General features: G+C 31.6%; 1 protein-coding gene across 1 annotated transcript in view; it reads left to right on the top strand.

Moving 5' to 3' along the window:
• Positions 1 to 20,275, top strand: part of LOC118182787 (uncharacterized) — a 73,386-nt gene that overhangs the window by 12,869 nt on the left and 40,242 nt on the right. The window contains exon 3 of the mRNA XM_035352172.2: positions 6,011 to 6,865. Within this exon, the coding sequence (XP_035208063.1) occupies positions 6,011 to 6,865 (855 nt within the window). The remainder of the gene's footprint in view (positions 1 to 6,010; positions 6,866 to 20,275) is intronic.

Genomic DNA, 20,275 nt, shown 5'->3' with positions numbered 1-20,275 from the left:
TACTAGTTTTAATACAGGGTGCGGAAGTTTTCATAGCATAATTTGACTTGCGTAGTACAATGACGTACTGCATGAATGCGTGCCAGCTCGTGCCACATTCGTGTACTAATGAGCTGCCATTTCGAGTGGGATAGGGATATGAATCAGTGGAGTGCACAGCATCATGCCTTTGCTGTTGAAAGTTATTTCAAGAATAACTACTTTGTTATTGCTACCCAGCATCTATTTCGGCAACATTTCAACTTGGGACATTATGGGAAAGTTCCAGATGGACGGACCATTGTAAGGGGGGTTTGTGTATTTCTAACAACAGGTTCTGTTTGCAGTACGCTACCTAAAGATGCTGCAAGACTTCATTTTTCCCAAATTAGGTATGGTTGATGTGGATGTGGAACAATTATGGTTTCAACAAGATAGAGCGACCTCGCATACAGCCAGAATTTGCATGGATTTCTTGCAATAGACATTTCCAGGTAGAGTAATTTCCCATTTTGGTGACATTTCCTGGCCACCTTGCTCTCCTGATTTTTCATGTCCAGAATTTTCCTTTGGGGGCCACCTGAAGCAAGAAGTTTTCCAAACACGTTGTGCCACCATTCCTGAGTTGAAGGATCGCATCAGAACTGCTGTTGGCAATGTCCCAGGGAATATGTTACGCCAAGTTATGGCAAGCTTCCAACGCCGCTTAGATGAATGTGTTGTGCAGAGGGGACATCATTTGACAGACATCATATTCAAAAAGTAATCCACACAATAGACAATTACTTACGCATTAGTAAATTGCATACCTTTATCTATTAATTGACATAAGAGGTAATAAATAAATTACAGTTACTGTCTTATGGTGTGTTTTTAATATCCTACTATGAATGCTGCCACACCCTGTACATTCATTTCGGTTACTTGATTTTATTTCAGTTTTCGTAATTACTTCATTTTTATTTTTGTAATGTCTATTTTAAGATTTTTGCAAAAAATATATGTAATTTTTATAAGAATAGAAACATATTGTTGTGTCTGTTTTTTACAAGATACAATGAAGCCACATAAAATTACAGGTACACTATCTGTTAGATATGGCTCAGAACAAATACCTTTTCATGTATCTAATTTAAATAGCTTGATTATATAATTTGTTTTTAATTTATTTTATAAATTTTTGAAGTCTGTTTCTTTATTTATGTTTTGCATTCAATTAATAAAAAATTTTATATCCATCATAAATATATATATATATAATGTGAGGTTTAAAACTTAGTTGTGTGTTGTATTTTTCATCTCATAGCTAAAATATTTAAATGATATAAAAATTGAAAAATTTCTTCTTGAATATTTATAAAAAACATTTTTTAATCAATTTTTTTTTATAAAGGCATCTAAAACAATCATATATATTAGCAGATCTCATAATAATATTTTTTTTATTGTTGTTTTATCCTACATAAATAATTCAGAACTTTCATCACTTCAATTTGTTTCATTTTTTGATTTTAATGCTTTATTTAACCAAAACAGAACAAAAATGTGTTTGCATATGTTAAATTTGCTGCATTCTTTCTTGAGATAATTTCTGTTAAAGTTTTTGTCATATATCAATAATTGCCCATTTCTTGTTGTTAAGAAACATGAGTTTGAATTTTTGATTCAATGACTTGCAACCATCTAAACAACAGAATCCTTATAGGACAGTGATGGCAAACCAATGGCATGCATGCCACAGTTGGCATGCAGAGCCCCATCAGCTGGCACACGACTAAAATATTACTTCCTTAATCAATAATCAGAATAAAATGATACTATGTAATTTAAATAGATGTTTTACTCTGTTCTTGAATTTTTCGCTTACTTACTTGTTGCATAATGCCACTGGCATAGGGCCTAAGCCTAGTTGTAAGATTTTCATATATCGCCATAGAAATGATATACACATTTGTTGACCCAATTTCTGACGTTTCAATTGTTTGCACCAATCATATTATTTGTTATAAGAAAGTGTTAATTATTTGTTATAAGGCAAAGAATACGCCAAAGTTGAAACAGCTAATGTTTGCTAAGCCAATTCAAATTTATTGCAGACTGCCCATGCATTTTAATACTTTCAGTATTAAACAGACTCCAGTTTTCAGATCTAAGCATTTTGAGGTAACTTATGCATAATTCTAATTTAATATCTTAGTCGGAATGTACAAACGTAATGTAAAAACATACAATTTGATAATATAGCAAAACACGAAAACTTAGTAGCGAAGCCAAGCTTATTCACATGCGTTCAGCCAAAATAAGCCCAAAAAAGATCATATGAAATCTAAAGTTTAGCAAAGAGATGTCCGGTTTAACGGCTACGGCTGTCCTCTGCTCATATTTGAATCTGCAGCCATAGACTGCGGATTTGTGAAAATCAAGTTCCTTAGTATTGGCTAATAATGTTACCTCTTTTTAGTATGTGACTGATTTATATTTAATGCTTCATTTTTAAATTTTGTGCTTTTCTATACTCCAGGTTTTGAACCCTCACAAATGACTCCAGCAAAAAAAGCAAAATTAAACATTGATAGTGGAAGATCATTTCAAGAAGACCTGGACAAATTCATTTGAACATAATAAGAAAGTATTAAGCATTTTGTGCAGGGAAAGTGTTGTCTGTCGCATATCTACTGTCAGACGGCACTTTAACACCATCCACAAGGTTATTGCCGAACTTAATAAAGCTGAATGGAAGGTGTTTATTGAAAGGATATTAAGGAATTGTAATTACCAGAAAGTTGGTTTCTGAAATTATCTTTCTAAAACAAACCATCTAACAACGCCCAGCTTTCAAATTTCACTATGCCTGGCAAAACGTGGTAAAGCGCTCTCCGATGGGAATTTAATCAAAGAGGTCGTGTTGTCTGGGAGTAATTCCCTTTTTCATGACTTTCCAAATAAGGACAAAATTAAACAATGCATCGCTGAGATGCCATTTAGCAGAAATACTGTTAAAGATCAAGTCCTGCAAATAGATGTCAAGTGATATTGGTCAGAAACTCACCACTGACTTGCAAAAGGCAGCTGTTACCCAATGTGCTTGGATGAAAGCCCCAGATATAAATGACTATGCAAGGCTAGCAATAGTTTTGCGTTATGCTGTTGGTGATACGAGGAGAGAAGAGCTGGTTAAATTGGCATCTATGCTCAAAAGAACACAAGGAATAAATATTTACAATACTGTGATGGAGGCTTTTTTACAAGGCATAAAACCGGAAAAGGTAGTTTCAATTACTAGTCATGGTGTGCCTTACATGTTGGAAACAACAGCTGGTTTCATAAAGTTCTTTGTTAAAGAAGCAAAGCATCCAATTATTCAGTTTCATTGTCTCATTCACCAAGAAGCTCTTTGTGCCAGAGACAGCTGCAAAATATTAGATGATGTTCTCAAAGATGTCACCAAAATGTTGAATTACATCAATGGCTCGAGTTCTTAATTGTCGACAGTTTCATGCACTTTTTGATGAGGTTCAAGCACAATATAACACTTTGCTTATGTACAATAATGTCTGATGGTTGTGCAGAGGACAGGTTTTAGAGAGAGTTGTAAGCTGCTTGGATGAAATTAGGCTATTTTTGAATGAAAAAGGGCAGGATTATCCTCAGCTCACTGATTTGGTTCGGCTTATTAACAACATTATGTTTTTACAGATTTTATACAGAACTTCAAGGTACTGAACAAGCAACTGCAAGGCTTAGGAAAAATGATACAAAGGATGTTTTGTGATATAATAACATTTGAGAGAAAACTGCATGTTTTTGAAAGAGATCTTGCAAGTGGGCAGCTGAAATATTTTCCAAATCTAAAGATGCATCTAGAAAATTCTACACAATTTGCACACAATCCTTCAAGTCATGAAGAAATCTATAAGGAATTTTCGAGCATCATAGCAGCTGCAAAGGAGTATTTTAATAACAGATTTCTACAGTTCCAAAATAGGGAAACGACCATGTGTTTTCTTACTTCTCCAGATAAATCTAAGTTTGAAGAACTTGATCTTTCTTGCTTATAATGGTTGGATTTTGAAAATCTGGAAATGGAGCTAATGGAATTTCAAGAAAGCTCTACGTGGAAAAGAAAATTATCTGATTTGTGCGTAACACTTGAGAAAATGGAGTGTTAAGAGATCACACAGGACAGCACAATTGATAGTTATGAAGACGAAATTGTGAAAGTGTGGAATTTTCTGCCAAATAAGTTTAAATAAATGAAAATATTTGGGATACTATTCTTACTTTGTTTAGATCATCTTATGAGCGGGAATAGCTGTTTTCAGCTTTGAATTATATGAAATGTGACACATGAACAGATTGACAGATAAGCTGAGTGCTGCATGTGTTGTGCTCAAATTAACAAAGTGAGCCAAGGTTTGACGAATTATCAGTATGTACACAACATCAAAAATCCCATTAATTATGCAAAACCAATCTATTTCCTTAAATAAAAAGTTATTTGTACCATTGAAAACTCTCTTCTTGTTTTTTCTCTTTAAGTCTTAAGACAAGTGTGTATTGTTTTGCTCAGCCAAACCCACATTTTCAGGTTTAATTGGAGTGTTGGCACTTTGCGATAAGTAAATGGGTTTTAGTGGAATTTTGGTCGTGCAGTCCCGAAAAGGTTCACCAACACAGTTATAAGACATGAAAAAATACTTCACAGAGCCAACATTATTTTATTTGCTAAATAATTGTTAAATATCAGACAATAATTCATTACCTGATGAGATTCTAATATCATAAAATTATTGGCTTAATGTGTGCATATTACAGTTATATTTATATTTTAATTGAGGATTTATAATTACTGTTTAATTAATCTTCTGAATCAAGTGTTCAGTCTGGCTTCCATTTGGGGTGAGGATTAAACTTTAAACCAGCTAAATAACCTGAGTAAATTGTATAATTATTCATTGATTAAAACTTTAGATCAGATAAATTTTTAAAAAGCATGTCGATCAATTAAGCTCAGGCTTGTCTTCAAATTTATTAATAATATCTAGGGTTTGTTTTAAACATCATTCATTAAGCTTGACATTCAGCTTAATTTTAAATCAGATATTTAGAAATTCATATTCTGAAACATAGTACATGGATTTTCTAAAAACTGTTTGGTTTCTTATCTTACAAAAGATGCAGATTATTGCCTCATCCTAATGCTCAATTTTTAAATTATTTGTTAGCAAAAAAACATGCATATATAACAATGCTTCATTTTTACTTATTTATTTATTTATTTTCCCAAGTCATCTTCAAGAAAAAGAATTATTTTATTGAGCCAGAATAAAGGAAGTATAATTAATTTTTAAGTAGTTGCTCTTAACTAGCTTGAAGATCAAATCAAAATTCTTGAACTTCATCACAAAAAGGGGGAAATATCATACTCAAGGTTTGAAAGATTATTTTGCAATTTGATATTGTGAATGAGTACTAGCCTAGTTTACCCTTACATGATTGGTCAAAATGAAAGCAATCAATTCTGCAAAATTCTTTGAATAGCATTATTTGCATGAATTTTAAATTACCACTTCCCTTTTTAAAGGACAAAAATGCTTAATACATATTATATTTGAAGAACAGCAGTATATTTTCTATTTTAAAATGTGAATATTTATAAATTATCTTGTCTAAAGTGAATAAATTGTGTTGCAATTGTGCATGATTTATGTTCTGTGTGGTGTGCCATTTTGTTTGGAAAAATACTTTGAAAAATGATGTAGCTGTCATGATTTGGATGACAACTAACATTGCAGTTTCTACATTAAGCTTTAAGCAATGTGTTTATTTTTATATTGCTATTATATGTTTCCCAAATTTTGCAGTTATGGTTTAGCTGTTTTATATTTATTTTCATGCTGATCACAGTGGTCCATCAAGCCATTAGGAGTCCATTTTTGAGACTAGTTACATACTTAATTTTTTATGTTTTGCCTTTATTTTCAGATCCCCTCCCCTGCTCAAATTTGACTGTAAATGGTATGTTTTCCAGGTTGTAGCAGTTCTCTCCATACTATTCATTGTATTATCGACAATCGGACTTACTTTAAACACCTTACCTGCACTCCAAGAAAAACATGATGGACATGTAGATGACAACCACAAACTTGCGGTTGTTGAGGCAGTTTGTATAACATGGTTTACACTTGAATATGTGTTACGTTTCATGTCAGCCCCAAATAAATGGAAATTCTTCAAAGGAGGCCTTAACATCATCGACCTCTTAGCAATTTTGCCGTATTTTGTGGCATTTCTCATTGAATCAAACAAGCAGACAGATCAGTTTCAGGACGTGAGGAGGGTGGTGCAGATATTCAGAATAATGCGGATCCTCCGCATATTGAAGCTAGCCAGGCATTCCACCGGCCTACAAAGTTTGGGCTTTACACTGCGGAACAGCTATAAAGAGCTAGGCTTGCTGATGCTGTTTTTAGCCATTGGAGTCATGATATTTTCAAGTCTCGCATATTTTGCCGAGAAAGATGAGAAGGAGACCAAGTTTACAAGCATTCCTGAAACATTTTGGTGGGCAAGTATCACAATGACAACAGTCGGCTACGGTGATATTTACCCTACCACTCCTCTAGGGAAACTAGTTGGTAGCATCTGCTGCGTCTGCGGTGTACTGGTCATTGCTCTGCCCATTCCAATCATTGTCAACAATTTTGCAGAATTTTATCAAAATCAGATGCGAAGAGACAAAGCCCTCAAGAGAAAAGAAGCCCTTGATCGTGCCAGAAGAGAAGGCAGCATCGTCTCTTTTCATCGAGTTAATCTGCGAGATGCTTTTGCTAAAAGTATGGATTTAATTGATGTTCTCGTTGACAGTGGCCATAACGAAAGTCAGGTAATTATAATTATGTATCATAGATTATATTTGATTGTGTAATAATTTAGTCATGCACTAAATTCTTTTACAATCTGTTAAACAAGTGTCCAAGCTCCATATATATATATATGCTCAAAAGTTTTGTGTTAATACCTTTAAATACAAAGACATGCATCTTGAAATATATCTAAACAAAAAAGGTAGTATGCATATTGGAAGAGAAGTTTTGGTACAAAGTGAGAATATTCTTTTAAAATCATAATCAAGAAAAATACCATTTACTCATAGTCACTTTGGGAAGCTTAGGGTTTTGGGACCAATTTAGAGGGTTAAAGGACCAATAAATTATCTTATATAAATACTTTTTCCTATTCATCAGTCTATAATTAAAGGTAAATGATATTATTAACAACTTATATTCAATATTATCAACTGCATTAGTTTAATGTCATAAATTTTGTATGAACCAGTTGTTAACATCCATTGCTGTTATACTGCAGGTCAACCTAACTTGAGAACCCTGGATATAGTAGAGAGTGTATGCGTCTGCCGTAGAATATAGTTCTACCATTTCGAGAAGCAATATTGTAAAAAATATGCTGTGAAATACGAATACTGTTGAACAAAAAGAACAGTAGGGAAAAAATGTGTGAAACTCTAAATTAAGTTGCATCCAGCATTTTGTTTAAAAATTTGCGAAATCGTGTCAATCATTCGATGACCAGCAGGAAGACATCCCCTTTTTCTGGCATTATTGGCGAAACTGCAAATTCCAGGTACCCTGACCTCACCCCACTCTTGATGAGCTGTTTTATTAGTAGCAATAGCTGTAGCAATTAAAACATTCATTCACTGATCGGGAGGAGAAAAAAGCAATTGTTAATGGTATCTGCTTCATCTATAACATGTGTATAATTTTCAACCTCATAAAGCTGGAAAACCACTGCACAGTTCCGCTAAGATTATCGTAGTAAATAGTTTTTGTCAAATTACGGGAGCATTTTCCTAATAATTCTGATAATGATAATGTTACTTGTTATAATAATCTTAGCAGGATTGAATACCTCGGTTAAAAAAAAAAAGCCCCTTTTAAGAGCCATAAATTAAAAATACTAGGGCTGTTTTCAAGTCCAAAAATTTTTTTTAAAAAAAGGGCAAATCTCTAAACAGTTATAAACAGCATTATAAATACAAGCTAACAACCCTTAGAAAATATAATATGAAAGTGTCCCTTCAGTAGCCGAGTATTTAAATCGCTGAATACTGGTAGTTTGAGATTGTTTGAACCCAAGCGAACGGGCTGTATTCATGACCACTTTTGGTGGTTTTTCCCATGGGTAATGTGAATACAGTCTTATTTCTCATAGAAAGTCTTCCACAAATGCATCTCAGCCCTTAGTCAGATAGTTCTTCTGTGCTTTGCTCTATTCAAATCACCTAACCTGACCAATACGAAAGTATTGATCAATTAAGTTAATTATGGTAGAAGGAACAAGGTTTTCTGTCTAAAGGACTTGATGACTTTGTTGAGACTTTATAAGGGTAAAGGACTTCTTTTATATAATACAACTGAGGGACTTCCATGCAGTTCAGAGCTTACAGTCATTACAAACGAACTCGCTGCATACTACCAGTGTTTCATGGCTTAAGCAACACTATCATTAATACGCATGATTTGCAGATGATTCCGTCTAAGGAAAGGAATAGCTAGAACTTTCCATGTGATATGCTTGTTATTTTATGCCTCAAAGGAAGTGTAGGGTTTTTACCTAACTTATACAGTCCTGCACGACAAAATATAATTTGCGGATTCTCAGAGAATTGAATCAGCAGCTTTTTATGATTAGAGAGATGTAAAAGCAATGTATTTCCCTGCTGTGAAGTAAAAGACTCGCTTTTCATGCCCCGTCATGCATAGACCTTTTATTTGTCAAAGCATAAAAACTTTAATTTGTCTTAATACAAGCAAACGGTCGTTAATTAAAATGGTAAATGTTTTAAAAGCAATAAACGCACTTCTTAAGAATTAAATTTTTTTATACTTTTTTAGTTCTTATGAACATTTGCACTTTGTTGTAACTAATATAAGACATTTCTCATGTTATAAATATTTTAAATGATTGGTATAAGATCATTTGTTTCTTAATTTTTAATATTTCTCTAATGCCTTGAAATTTTTAATGATAAACTCTTTAGTTGTTAGACTGCAATCTGAAGATCTCAGTTTCCAGTCATTTTATTTATTTTAAACAGTAATCAGAAAGATAGGATAAAACTTACTGTAGGAGGATGATCATCTGGGCCTGACTGGAAGTGTATGTGTCTTAGGGAACAATTTATACAGGATACAATTTTTATAATGTCTGCTATATAATAATGTTATAAAGAAAATATATAATATAGTCAGAGTTTTTTAAACAACTGGCAAATTAAAATCAATTGTGCTATAATGAACTATCAGTTTCAATTGCAGCTTTATTACATAAAAAGCTTGTTCTTTAAATATGCTGTATTTGGCAAGAAATCGCCAAATGTGCCGCGCATTGGAGAAATTGAATCTTCGTAGGTAGTTTGCTGCATATGGATAACTCGAAGAACAGGGTGAAAAGGTCGTTCTAGCCTTGTATGTGTTCTCAGGTTAGCTTGTCGTAAAGTATAGTGTACATAATATCTAATAAAAGATAAAATTTTCAGATATTTGGGGGCTTACTGATTGATTTATATTTATGGATTTAAGTGTGTATTTGTAATGTATATTAACATATATAATATTAATTGCAAATAAATATCAAGTAAGAGTATTTTTGTATGAAAACTTTTAATCTTTTCATGTAGCAATAAACAAAATTTAATTAAAAAGAGATGTGCATATGTTGTTTTGAAAGAAGTTGTTAATAAGCTTAATTTCTTTTGTTTGTAAATATGTACTTTTATTTTTAAAGTAAAATAGTAGTCAACTATTAACCTGTGCAAGCAAACAACACAAAAAGTATGATTTGCTGTAAGCTGAATAATCAAACGAGAATATTAAAACAATAACATGTAACTTTATCGGTATAATTTTTTCCATTTCATTCTATGCAATGTAATATTCACTTTTTTCTACTTGTTGCTTTTTTAATACCTAGGTCTTCCTGATGATAAGGCAGTTATTTATTTTTTCCACTTTAATATTAAACATTTTCTCTCCTAACAAATCCAAAACTGCTTGATATGCAGCAAATAAATGTGGGGGGAAAAACTCTTGCTAATCTTTTCATCGTTTTATCATTAAAAAAATGTATTCATGTACTATTATGAACATTCTGAAGCAGTATTAATAATCATTCATAATTTTTGCAGTGCAATGGTGTTTTCTTTTATCAAATAAAAGATTCTGTGTATTTGTAGATAGTGTATTCCAAGACATGCTGCTTTATGTAAAATTGTGTATAGTACTAAATGCTATATACGTGATGGCTTAAACAAACTGAATATGCTTAGCACTATCTGTAGCTTCATCCATGTTCAGAGTCACTGGTTTTTATAGGGAGACAAACCAACACAGAGAAAGCATTATCCTATAAAATATATATAGTTTAAAAGGCACCAATTGAATGTCATATGGCATTTTAAGGAAGAAAAGCATTATGAAGATGGGCAAAGAAATGGATAAGGAAGCTATAGCTATTTGAATTTATTGCTGTGCAGTGTAAATAATGCTAGAATAAAACATTTAATACAGCTCTGTTATGCAACATGAAAATCATGTGCATTTCTCTCATAGGGAACTGTTCAGTAAGCCACAACTATAAATAAATAAATAATAGAATTACATCAAATGATCTAGTTGATCATGTATTTTTGCAGAATTGACTGATAATTCTGTTTTCTGTAATATATTAGCTTAGAAGCTACTGAACTTTTCAGCCAGTGTGGAAAAGCACTTTATTTTGCTTGATTGTGTCTACATACTGCTAAAGTTGAAGAGTGGCAAAACATGTCAGCATATCATAATAGCATCATCACATAATTCTTTATCAGTAAAATTTTTAACTTTTTTCTACCTCACAGAATCATGCTTCTCATGCTCTGTTATGTATTTCTTTCAAAACTGATAATAATACAAATGTTAAATAGAAGCTTTAAGTACTAATGGCTCTGAGTAAGTGCAGTTTAATTATATCTGCTCTCTATAATGTGATAGCTGTGCAATGGAAATAAAATAAAGTGTAATTGATAAATTAAGCATTGCTAACAATAAATGAAGTTATACTGTATACTGAACTGCCATTTAAGCTTTTCTACTTCTTTCCTTTTATATTATGAAAGTTGTTCATTCTGTTGTTCATTTTAATTCTCATGTTACAACAGAGCAATGAATAAAAATGTATCTGTACAGTACCATAGTATCATGTGCAGTTTAAAGGGTTGATGAAGCAATAAAAGTAGCATTTTCATTCTAAGACTTGTGTAAACAATATGACTTAAGCCTAGATCAGGGGTCTCCCAACTTTCCAGCCTTAGGGCCATACTGATTACTCCAGTAAGTTCCGAGGGCCAAAACCATATTATCATTGTTGCCGGTGGTAAAAAATGAAATAGTCCACTGATGAAAAAAAAAGTCCGAAAAAGTACGCAACGTTTAAAAAAGGCTGCAAATCGGACTAAAGTCCGCAAAACGGCAACACTGCATATTATTAATTTTCCTGTCATTATCTGTAATTTCTAGATTAGTCGTAGAGTACGAGCCATGAGGAGTAACGTGACACGACATCTGGTAGACACAAGCGGAAATAGGTAGTACCTTCTATCCGCTAACAGATGGCGCTAATAGCACGTACAGAAGTCAGTTCCTATGACACTGTTGTGAAATAAAATAGTGCGTACCTCCTTAACACGTGTTTGTGCGTGTTTAAGACATCTTTGTAACAGTATTTTGATTTGAATTGTTGCTTTTGTGTGTGATTTAGTAGTATGGAAAAGAAGCGAAAAATTGATAGTGAATGCAGAAAATTCAAAGATCAGTGGAACATTCAGTATTTCGTAATTGAGTCCAGTAACAAGGCGCTATGTTTGATTTGCAATGAAAGCATAGCCGTTCTCAAAGAATATAACATTAAACGTCATTATGAAACAAAACATTTTCAAAATTACTCAAAATATACAGGAAGTTTGCGGACAGAAAAATTCGAAGCTATGAAGCGCGGATTGAAATCGCAGCAATCTTCATTTACAAAACTGAACAAGAGGCTGCAACTCGTGCCAGCTCTTGAAATTGCAAAACAAGGAAAACCATTCACCGATGGAGAAATGATCAAAGAATGCATAATTGCAGTAGCCGAAGAAATATGCCCTGAAAAGGTAAATTTATTAAAAACTGTCATTATGTCAGCAAACACTGTGGCTCGAAGGGTAGAAAACATCGCTGAAAATATATCCTCTCAACTGTTCGACAAAAATGAACATGTTGAGTGGTTTTCTTTGGCCTTGGATGAGTCAACGGATGTGTCAGATACTGCTCAGGTGTTGATTTATATTCGAGGAGTAGATAAAAGCTATGAAGTGCATGAAGAACTTCTTGATATGTATAGTATTCATGGCACAACTACTGGTACAGATATTTTTAAAGGAGTTGAAATGGCCATTAATCAAAAAAACCTTCGATGGAAAAACTTGAAATGTATTACAACTGATGCAGGCAAAAACATGAGTGGGAAAGATAAAGGGGTGATCGCTCTTGTGTCAAAGGCTGTAGAAAATGACGGTGGTTCAAAACCATTAGTCTTACATTGTATCATTCATCAGCAGTCTTTGTGCAGAAAATGTTTGGATATGTCTGAAGTTCTGAAACCAGTCATATCAACTGTTAATTTTATCAGATCTTTTGGGCTGAATCTCCGACAATTTATTGAAGAGATTGGAGAAAATTACTTACCTTATCATACTGCTGTATGTTGGCTTAGTTGTGGGAAAGTCCTTCAACGCTTTTTTTAACTTTGAGCAGTGATCGAAATTTTTTTGAATGAAAAGCATCGCCCTCTTACTGAATTACAAAACAACGCATGGCTGTGGAAGTTAGCATTCTATGTTGATTTGACAAAACATGTGAACGAACTGAATTTAAGATTGCAAGGAGAAAACCAGCATCTTCCTGATTTATACACTAATATCAAATCATTGATACTGTTTCAATCACAACTACGAAGTAAATGTTTTTCACATTTTAAAACATGTGAAATATTCAGCCACACCACTGAGACTAAGTTTCCTATCGATTTTGCAATCAAAACTTTGAATGCTTTGAAAATAAATTTTGATACTCGTTTCTCGGACTTTGATGCCATTGCAAATCAAATTAAGATTTTTCAGAATCCTTTTGATACTGACATTGAAACCCTAGCCCCGGAACTTCAAATGGAAATGATTGATCTACAGTGCAGTGATATAATTAAGAACAAATATCAAAACTCATCTTTGTTGGAATTTTATTAGAGTCTTCCACTGACACAATTTGATAATTTGCATAAATTTGCTCGTGGGCTGTTTTCTGTTTTTGGTACTACTTATTTGTGTGAGAAGACCTTCTCCAAAATGAAGTATACAAAAAATGTTTACAGATCTAAATTAACTGATGAGCATCTTAAATCTCTTTTAATAATTGGTACAAGTAAAATTAATCCACAACTACAAACTACTGTCAGTGGAAAATTTCAATTACATAAATCTTATTAGTATTTCATATGTCATTATGCTTGTTATAAGTTATGTTTTTATTTAAAATTTATAAAATGTTATTTGGATTCATTTCAATAATTTGTTAGTTATTATATACTGAAGTTAAATTTTCTGCATATTATACATGTCTTTACTTATTACAATTCTGTGTTTCTTTATCCAACTTATCACAAAAACAATAACAATAAGCCTACAACAATGTTATGAGTAGTTAGCCCATGACCATATCAATGTAGATGTCATATTAATAATTATTCAACATAAAATTATAATACTTCAGTAAACTAAATTTAATTTGCTATAAAAAATATGTTCTCTAAAAGGAGTTTTCAAGTAGCTCTCTGCGGGCCGGACAAAATCTGTCCGCGGGCCGGATGTGGCCCTCGGGCCGTAGTTTAGAGACCCCTGGCCTAGATCATGAATGCATAATTTTGATCATAGCTGAATTCTTTTTGCAAAAACAGTAATTGTTCAGTTTGATCTGTTTTATTTCCCTATAATACTTGCAATAGCCCTTTGTCAGTGTGCATTTAGAAACATATACACCCATTATATTTTTTAGCTTTAAAAAAAGTGCTAGCTATCATAAATTGTGTTTAACTATAAATACTGAATCAGGAGATATGGAAACATGGTTGCAAATTATAAATTATTTTTTATGCTGGCATAGAACGCTGAATTACTATCTGACAGTACTCCCTTTCAAACATTAGAAGCAATAAATTTTGCATCTTTACTTATAGTGTCATAGCAGTAAGACATCTTGTATCTAAATAGTGAATGTGCATATTTTGAAACAAATTGAAAATCAAACATAAATTGCTCAGTATTATTGAATTTCAGGAAGTCATTCATTTTACCATTTAGGAAATACTAGTCATCTTTCTTTGTTTCTGTAAGCTGAATGTTTGGTAGATGAATACAAAATACAGTCACAGTATTGACATAAAATTTTCTTATATTCTAGATCTGCATTTAAAAATTCATGACAATTCATAAATTCCATTTCAGTCAGTCAGGAAATTAATTATCATCCCCAGTCATAAATAATCTGGAAAAAAAAAATCTATCAGTTTTCATCAGAAAAACATCTTGAAAACTATGATAATTTCTTTTATTAAGGTTAAAATTCTCTTATCAACTTCTGATCAAAAATCATCTTGAAATCTATAAATGTAATTTCATCTAATTGGATTTGCTATCCTTATTAAGATTTGCCGGCATGATAATTAGCTTGTAAATAAATTTTTCTTTAAAGGCACCTTTTTTCTTGTTGAGCAATGTTTATATATTATTTTATAATATGTTGCAAAAGGTATGATAATACAGTCAAAAGTCTTTAATCCGGACTCGTCGGGACTTCGGCGATTCCAGATTATCGGTTTTTCTGGATTATAGATCATCAATTTAAATCTGGTAAGATGGCATGCAGAAATTATAAAATTAAAAATATTAAACCGTTACTTATGAAATAAAGAGCAATTATGATATAAAGGGTATCAAAATTTACAAAAAAAAAGGCTTAATATTTATTTGTTTACTTTATTAAACATTTCTTTCAACGTGCGCATACGCAAAACATACATTACGCGTTGTCGAAATTAGAAAATTGCAACCAGAAAACTATTTGATGTGTATTTGTGATATTTATAATGACGAGGAATTTGATTTAAATCATATCAAAGATGGAGTTCATCGAGATGAAATACTACATTTAGTAAGGAATTATAAGCCGAATAAAATAACAAATCTGCCCTGAAGATAAGGATAATGCTGACAGGTCAACTTCCAGTTCATTGCGCCCCGCGGCGTCCCCCCCCCACAGAACAGCATGATATTGATAAACTGATTTCAGAATAGTTACAGAAACAAAGGATATGCCTTTATCCATTTTTTGTAGCAATTCCACTTTTTGTTTGATGGGCATCGAAACATGCTTTCGCTTTGTAGATCCTTTGGCAGCTCCAGAATCGGAAATTCTTTTTGACATAATCGAAAGTTTAAGCTTACTTTTATAAAATTGCTCTAACAGTCTGCAAAAAATAATAAGCCGGATCCAATTAGAAGATTAAGAAACAACGCAATCTGCAACATTAACTGAAATAGATAATTAGATCATTTTAGCTTAGCTTATACCGTCCGTTATACATTAAACGTGCATGCATAAATGCAATATGCGTTTACGCATGCGCAGAAAGTTTGTAGCTTTGAGGTCCGCATTATAGATCATTCCCGATTATGGACATCCAAATTAAAGACTTTTGACTGTATATGATACACTGAAATAACTGGCTGGCTTTTAAAATTATCTAAATGGCATTGTATGTGCAAAAATATGTTTAGATTTTTAAATCAGTAGGTGGTTCTTATGTCATAGCTGGCAACCCTGTCGATTTTAATGTAAGACCCATCCTGTCGATTTTAATGGTAACCCTGTCAAAAATTTAAAAGCAGAGGGTTTTTAATTTTTACTAAGGAAACTTTCCCAGCAATAAATGAAATTTATTGAATTAATGAATCTTAAATTAGGCATATTCCATTCTTCAGCCTCTAATGATTTTCAGAGTAATTTTTCTTATTAAATTTTATTTCATCTTAATTGCATTTTTTCATATTACATTTTATTAATCTTATTTTTTATGAAATTTCATTTGATCTAAGTTGTCTTAATCTATTGTAGACATTTGTATTTTATTGTATGATGATTCGAGCAATGTTTAATCAGCTAATATTTGCATTTAATTTTGTTTACTTCACTTATGACATATTACTAAGTTTATCCACACAAATAAAACTAATTAACTTAATTATTAAACTAACTTAATTATTAATTTATTTTCATCATATAAAAAAGTACTTTGATAAATAAAGCTTACCTTCACAACTTGGGATTTTCTCAGTATAAGTGCAAGAAAATTTTAAAATTAAATTAGTCAAAGAACATAAAATTTAAAATATCTGATTAAATACTAATATATTTCCCATCAGAATTGAAATATAAATAGTTCTGTAATCTGAACCATGCATTATAAAGTGAATTAAAGTCAGTTTGAAATTGTGCCGCTGCACAACACAAAAACCTCCCAGTTTTCTGTCAAAAATTTCCAAAGTTTTAAGGCTGACATCTGTGATATGTACTTTTTTCTGAAAAATGCTCACTTTAAAGCCAAAACATTTGTCTAGAATGATATCTAATTCTATAAGGAAGCAAAATTTCTGGAACAGTATTTATTGCATCTCATTTTTTTAAGCTTTAAAGACGCCATTATCTTTTCAGTACCTAAGGAGATTTGATTGCTATTCATATTTTGATAAAATTTAAAATACTCTTAGGTTAGAAAGATTTAGAAGATTTTTAAGTTCTTAGGTTAATTTAGTTTTCGTAAATTACCAGTCTGCATTATGATCAAGTATAATATTATTTTTAACCATTGTATTCATTTTATCAACTTACATATGCTTAAATTTTATATTTTTGAGTGTAACTGTTTGACATGTTTACTTACTAAACGAAAAAAGAGGGGTTAATTCTTTTGAAAAATTAAAAATGATAGAGAACTGTGAAATATTTTTTCAGTCAGGAAAATATATAATTTAGCATCTGTACACCTTCCCACGCTTTAAATTTTAATATAAATACAATTAGAGGAGGAAATTATATATTGGTATCAATTTTTCTAAAATTTTGTTAATTTAGAAAATGATAGGCACAGGTTCCTTTTCTTTGGCAGCCAAACCAGTTCACTTCTGAAGAGTGGAGACTTGTGTAATTTGCCTTTAAAACTAATAAAGTTTCATTGAAATCTGTGTTTATCTAAGACAGATCTAATCTATGCCAATTCTGTACCCCTAACTTATATTTAATACAAATTTTTATCATGTGTCAATTTTTTGATTAATTTTATATATCTTTATACTGTATGTCAAAAATTATTTTATGCAATTATTAAGTCAATGGAAACTAGCTCTGTAGAACAGCAGTGTCAAAGTTGAAAAGTTAAAATAAAAATGTTTGAAGAAATAAATAAAATTGGTTTGTTGATCCAAACTGAATATGTTAAAACCATATTGAGTTGTATTTTAAAAAAAAAAAGTAATATTATCTCCAACATCTGTATGTCACTCTTCGCTTAAAGCAGAGTTCCTTAAACTTTTTTTAGTCGCGACCCCTTTTTATCACTGAGATTTCTTCGAGATTCCTCATAATATGTAGAAAAATTTTGTGGGACCCCATAAGTATTGTACAAATCTGTCACACGTGTGAGTGAAACTGTCAATTTTCTCACTTTTACTGTAATATACTATTGCAGTTTTAGGTCATTAATTTTAATATCTAATTTTAAGGCATAGAACAATGTGAAAATTTTTAATAAGTAACAAGCAAAATGACAGCGTCACGTGCAAAGCAAGGGAACTGAACATTTCTTTTATAAAAAGCGTGTGTCAAAACATTTTCTTTTTTTTTTACTCTTTGTCTGTATTGTCTTATCTTTATCTAGTATTTTCAGTTACATTGTGTAAAAATATTTGGTAATTGTAAAATTATTATAATAAGTTAAAGAAACATCAAAACTGCTAAAATTTTTGGTGACTCCCTAATGCAGGTCGCAACCAATAGTTTAAGAAACCCTGACTTAAAGGATACTGAGCACACTAAACTGAAATAAATAAGTTTTTTGCTTTTTTTCAGCATTGGTTTGACAGTCAAAGGGTAATTAAAAAAAAGAAAGTCCTTATGAAATTAGAATTAAAGCAGCCTTAACTTACACATCAGGATCTGCTGAATGAGCCAATCTGGATTATAAAGTGTTATTCCATTGCCTTTATGCCAATTAAGAATTACTTAGAATTAATAATTACTTAGAATGTCATCCTGTCAGTAATTTTAATGTTATTTTAATTCTCGCATTATTATTGCAACCCAACTGATTTAGTGGTTAGTCGCTAACTGCTGTACCAATGGGCCCAGGTTCAAATTCTGGAGAAGGTGTGGGAGTTTCTAAGCATATAGTATCTGTATAGAAAGGAGGCATTCAAAATACATGGTGAGCCAAAATCTTTTTGAGAGGTTGTGGGTAGGGAAAGAAGATAGAATACCTTCGGACCAACCTGGGAATGTTCTTCCTCAAAATTGGAGCAGAAGTTTAACAGTTAGCTAGGTTCTGCAATACTTCTGTCACCTGTGGTACTGCAGAGGTGCTGGACTAGCTTCTATTGTCTCGTTATTACTTTAATATTAAGTTATTTTTAATAAGATTTTTTTAATAATATTAAGTTAATTTTAGAAGAAATTCACTGCAGTTATATATTTATTTTGAAGTCATGTATTTACATACATAATATTACATAATATAAAACATCCACATTGGATTTCTCACAATACAGTATTGTCTTCCCACTATACACAGGATGCCATGCTGTACATGAAGTGCTATCAAAATTATTAGAACAAAACTAACCTGAACATCTGTCTAATTTTTCTGCAAGCATTATCTACATCAAAATATATAAAAGGGAAAAAAGACTGTTTCATTTTATTTGTTTTTACCCCTATAATTTTAATTGAATTAATTAGGTGCAAGTTTTTTTTAATGCAAATTATTTTGTTGTCTCATATATTAAAAGCAAATAAAAAAATTTTTGCTCTTTGCTCACAATATTTTTAGCTCAGAGGGCTATTAATTTCATTTTGCATTCAATCCCTATAAATGGCACATCACTTTTCAGATTATTGCCACCAAATATTATCACCCTGTATTATATCAAAAAAAATTAAATAATATCAAATCTGCGTAAATGTATGTATGTTTCTCGCATTATGATAAATAATGGCACCTAGAGCCATCAAATTTTGAATAACATAATCCTCCACCCAAATATGGGCATCTGAAAGCTCAAATTTGAAATTTGTTTTATTTTCTATTTTATATTTTATAAAACTTAAATGAATTTTTGATTAACAAACTCAATGATTTCAAAGTGAGCAATGCAACACTGTATGGGAGGGGGGGAATTATGTCCAGTATACAAGACTGTGTATTGGAAATTCTAAAGTTATGCTCTTTTTAAATTATTTTGTGATATTGCTGTTGAATTGAATTTTATGGTTTAAATGCGAAAAACGTGATATTTAATAAATAAAGATAATACACTAAACATTTAAAAAAAGTCTCTTTGAACAATAGAGAAATGTGTAAAGTAATATCAAATCTGAATAAGTAATAAGTTATATCAAATCTGAAAACTTTCAGTTTTTTTTTTTTTTTTTTTTTTTTTTTTTAAAGATTTGATATTTTAATTTTGCTCTTTTTTTAGGGGGAAAAGTTTTTTGGGGGGATGGAAATATAAATAGAAGAATTATAGGACTTTTATCCCTCCTTTCTAATATTTCCCAGTGCAACAGTTTTTCCAGTATGAAATGCATCATAATTGTCCTCTAAGCAGAGGTGTTGAGTAAAAGCTCTAAGTGATGTTGACTGGCAGGATAAAAGATGCAGCTAATATTAAGTGCTTATTAAATTCTATAAACTACGTCTCTGTTAGAGGAAATACTGGCAGATTTCAAACAAGAAAGAAGAGAATGACAATGAAAAATCACTGCTCAGAGTGTTAGATTTCTTTTATTAAATAGCCTTAAAAAAAGAAAAGAAAGTAACCTGCTAGGTATTGCAATAAAACAAGTGATCTCTTCAGGGAAACAGAAAACTAAGT

This window comes from Stegodyphus dumicola, chromosome 9 (assembly GCF_044657685.1).
Source record: "Stegodyphus dumicola isolate Sdum_Otavi_A_Nest chromosome 9, ASM4465768v1".
NCBI classification, from domain to species: Eukaryota; Metazoa; Arthropoda; class Arachnida; order Araneae; family Eresidae; genus Stegodyphus; species Stegodyphus dumicola.
Note: the sequence above shows the minus strand (reverse complement) of the source record. Positions and strands in the feature narration are given on the sequence as shown.